This window comes from Micromys minutus (assembly GCF_963924665.1).
Source record: "Micromys minutus genome assembly, chromosome: 16".
NCBI classification, from domain to species: domain Eukaryota; kingdom Metazoa; phylum Chordata; class Mammalia; order Rodentia; family Muridae; genus Micromys; species Micromys minutus.
In genome coordinates this window covers 18156676-18161167 of record NC_137985.1, presented here as the reverse complement: position 1 = coordinate 18161167, position 4492 = coordinate 18156676, and the positions used below count along the sequence as shown (strand labels likewise).

Below are 4492 nucleotides of genomic sequence, written 5' to 3'. Positions count from 1 at the left end.
TGGAGCATGTGTCCTGCTCCCTTGCCTTCCAGTAAAGCATAGTAAAGCTGTTCACCTTTGTCTGTAGGTTTTAAGTGATTTTCACCTGCTGTTTCCTGGTTTCCCCGTCTCCTGGGATATAACTATTCATACAACGACATCCACAGCACCCTCACTCACATGTAAAATAGGCTTCTTTTTAAGGTATATAGAGGATGTAGGAATAGCCAAATGTTCTTGCTCCTAAGTCGGAACATAAGTTAGGGAAAAGATTCCAACATATGTATAAAATGGCTGGCTTTATACTCGGTCAAAGCAATAGAATACTATTCGATGGGCTTTGTTAGGACAAGCATCTCCTCTCCCAACTCCTCTCTTCGCTCATGTCTGCACATCACCTTCTAGACTGCTTTACTCTCTAAAGCAACAATAAAGGGATTTTGTTTCAAGTAAAACAGCTAGCAGCTTATTATGCAAGTGTATCTTTCTGCCCATGGCTGACATTTTTGGATAAAAACAGTGAATACCATAGCTAAGATCACGGCTCACTCTAGCTGGCCTAGAACTTGCTATGTAGACCCGAATGGCCACCTGCCTCTGCCTCCCAAGTACAGATTAAAGGTGTGCACCTCTGGTTTAAAAACTCACACTGGGGAAGCCGTCAATAAAGAAGTGGCGGCCCTAGATGTTTGAGTTTCCGATGAGACAGAAGACTGAAGAGGAAAAGTGATCTCCCCCAAAGACACAGAATTGGTAAATCTGGACAAGAACCCAGGTTTATAACTGTGAAGACCAAGGATGTTTATATTATTCTCGTAGGAAAGAGACCCAAGATCTTTACAAGCTATCTTGCTGGGAAATGCCCAAAGTCAAAAGAAGCCGCAAAGCACCTCCTGATGCCTGGGAGTTGATTGAACCAACGTTGGATGAACTAGATCAAAAGATGAGAGAAGCTGAAACTGAACCGCATGAGGGAAAGAGGAAAGTGGAATCTCTGTGGCCTATCTTCAGGATCCATCACCAGAAAACCCGCTACATCTTCGACCTCTTCTATAAAAGGAAAGCTATAAGCAGAGAACTTTATGAATACTGCATTAAAGAAGGCTATGCAGACAAAAACCTGATTGCAAAGTGGAAGAAGCAGGGCTATGAGAATCTGTGTTGCCTACGCTGCATTCAGACTCCGGACACCAACTTTGGCACCAACTGCATTTGCCGGGTTCCCAAAAGCAAGCTAGAAGTGGGTCGCATCATCGAGTGCACACACTGCGGTTGCCGGGGCTGCTCTGGCTGACACCCTTGACTCCTCTGCATCCTGGACTTTCGGACCTTAGGCTCATGCTTATTGGGCCACTGCCTCCTGACGCAGCTCTTCTCAGAGCGGTGCTCAGAGAAAAGACCTAGGGGGAAGCATGAGCTCTACAGGTGACAGCTTTAGCGTTCACCAGTTAAGATCTGTAAAATAAAACCTTTAGACCTCTTAGCTACATTCTTTCTTTCAGAGCAGCAGGCTGTGGACTTAGTCCTGGTTCTATGTCGTAGATGCCATGTGACCATGATTGTTTGTCAAGATGCCTTGGCCTCAAATGGGCACCCTGAGACCAGCATTTGTCCTTACACCTACTCCTGTAAAATGCTTGTTGCCTCTGGAAAACAAAAAAACAAAAAACTCACACTGGTTTAATTGTACAACACACTCACCAGTTGGTCCCCTTCAGCTGGTTCATTTCTCCTACTGAATATTCCCAATTCTGCTCTCTTGGCTTTGCTCTCAGCCCACGATACAAAAAACAACTTCTCCATTTCAACTCTAACTTATTTCACCCGACATGATAAAGTGTGCTTCTATCCATGTTTCTGGAAGACCATGGATCTTTCTATTATTTCATCTTTTTTAAATGTATTCTTATATTTTAAAGGTATATACAGCTTTATTTATATATAAAAAGTATATATATACACATATAATCATATATATCTTTGAGGTTTTAAGAAAAAAATATACTTTTTTCATTAATTTATTCATTTATTGACTTTACATCCTGATCATTCCTCTCCCCGCCTCACACAACTCCTCCGTCTCCCCTTTCCCCTGTTCTCTGAGAAGGGGGAGGCGTGACCTGATTCTTATTGAAGGCTGAATCACACACTTTCATATAACAACTCTTCTATGAGGCTAGTGATGAGCACAGAGGGAAATAGCATGCCTTGGTTATTGTAATTTCTCAATAAACATGGGCCTATAGGTTTATCTGCTCTGTCCCTTACTTTAATTCCACCATGTGTATAGACAGGTGAAAGACATCTGCCATGTACAGTAATTCTATTTTTCATTTTAGGAACAACATCAACAACAACAAAAAACAAATAAAAATCTTCCTGAGTGAATGGACAACTGCACATTATCAACAACATTGTGTAAACTTTTATAATCATTATTATATGTGCAGGGAAGGGGTGAAAAAAGGCACACTTATGATATATACATATATATGTATATGCATACACATGTGTGTGTGTGTGTTTGGAATTCAGAAGACAAATTTCAGGAGTAGGGTCTTTTCTTCCACTTTATTGTGGTGGTTTAAGAGGAAATGGCTCCAATAGACCCATAGGAAGACTTAGCTTTGTTGGAGTAGGTGTGTCATTCTTAGAAGAAGTGTGTCACTGGGGCAGGCTTTGAGGTCTCAGATGCTCAAGCCAGGCCCAGTGTGGCACTCTGTTTCTGGTGCCTGCCAACCAGATGTAGAGTTCTAAGCTACCTACCTCTCCAGCACCATGGCTACCATGCTCCCTGACATAACAGATGAAACCTCTGAACCGTTAGCCAGCAGGGACTAAATGCTTTCCTCCATAAGAGGTGCTGTGTTCATGGCATTTCTTCAAGCAATAGAAACTATTAAGAAACAAATTAAGACACTGTTGAGCAGGTTCTCCTTATTTCCTCTGTACTACATGCTCCAGGCTAGCTGGCCCGTGAGCTTCTGGACAGTTTTTACTGCCCTGAAACTCACTCCGTAGAGAAGGCTAGCCTCAGGCTGACAGTGCTGAGATTCTACCACCGCTCTCTCTGTGAACTTTATTTCTTATATGTGAATGTACTGTGCCTGTCCTCAGACACACCAGAAGAGGGCACCAGATCCCATTACAGATGGCTGTAAGCCACCATGTGGATGCTGGAAATTGAACTCAGGACCTCTGGAAGAGCAGCCAGTGCTCTAACCACTGAGCCATCTCTCCAGCCCCAAACCTTATTTTAAAGGAAGGAAGAAAAAGAATGAACACTGTATCATTGCTCACACTAGTGGAAATGCTCTACTTTGAGCATGAAACAGAGTTTCAGTCTTGCTACTTTTGGGTTTGTCAGGGTAGTTTATTTTTCAGGGGTGGTATACTGACATTAAGTAACATAAGTTGGCTCTTTGAAGAGTGTTATTTTTAAAACATTGGTTCACAAATATTCAGGGTATATATATTTATATTTGAGATCACATCATGAAATAGCTCATAAAATTTCATAATAAACTTACTTCAGTTTTTTTTTAAAGATTTATTTATTTTATAAGTACACCGTAGATGTCTTCAGACACCAGAAGAGGGCATTGGATCCCATTACAGATGGTTGTGAACCACAATGTGGTTGCTGGAGATTAAACTCAGGACCTCTGGAAAACCACAGAGCCATTTCTCCAGCCCCCACTGCAGCTTTTCATATCCTTCAACAATTATAAAAAAAACCTAATGTTAATCTCTTTCACAGTTAGTTTGCTTCAAATATCATTTTCTATCTAAATATTATTTAGATAGACTACATTAGATAGACTAGATAAACATTTAGTCTGTTTTCATTAGTGAGATTTCTTCTAAAAGTAAACAGAAGCATGTGTTTCTAAGAATTTAGTTTGCTTGTGGTCTTAGTTAAGGTTTCCATTTCTGTCAAGAGACACCTTGACCATGGCAACTCTAATAAAGGAAAATATTTAATTGGGGCTGGTTCACAGGTTCAGAGGCTCAGTTCACTATTGTCATGGTGGAAGCATGGCAGCATCCAGGCTGTGAGCTGCAGAAGCCAAGAGTTCTATATCTTGATCTGCAGGGAGCCAAGAGGAGTCTCTCTTCTGCACTGGGCAGAGCTTGAGCATAGGAGGGGATCCCAGCGCCCACCCCGACAGTGACACACTTCCTCTAACAAGGCTGTACTCCTCCAAGAAGAACACATTTTCCAATAGTGACACGAAGCATGGGCCAAGCGTATTCAAACCACCACACTGGTGTATGACTTGATTGGAAAGTTGAAATGCTTACACTGAGGGCTGCTATTAAAAACCAGGAATGTTTTCTCCCACCTTAGAGGGTTTCTGGTTTGCTAAGCTAACATTGAACACAGGAGAGGGTTTAGATAAAAGTAGGTAGAAAAGCTCAACATGGCCAATGACGGATGAACTTTCTTCTTGCTGGCTTTCGTTGCTCAATGTGCCCTCACTGACCTGGGAGGCTCCTGCCTGAGGCTTCT

The 4492-nt window shown here is 42.0% G+C and overlaps 1 protein-coding gene across 1 annotated transcript; it reads left to right on the top strand.

Moving 5' to 3' along the window:
- The first annotated feature begins 662 nt into the window (after window positions 1-662).
- On the top strand, window positions 663-1378 carry LOC308431072 (protein BUD31 homolog). Its single transcript, XM_080930422.1, has one exon. The coding sequence runs from the start codon at window positions 839-841 to the stop codon at window positions 1271-1273; it is 435 nt and encodes a 144-aa protein (XP_080786548.1). The 5' UTR covers window positions 663-838; the 3' UTR covers window positions 1274-1378.
- Window positions 1379-4492: the final 3114 nt, after the last annotated feature.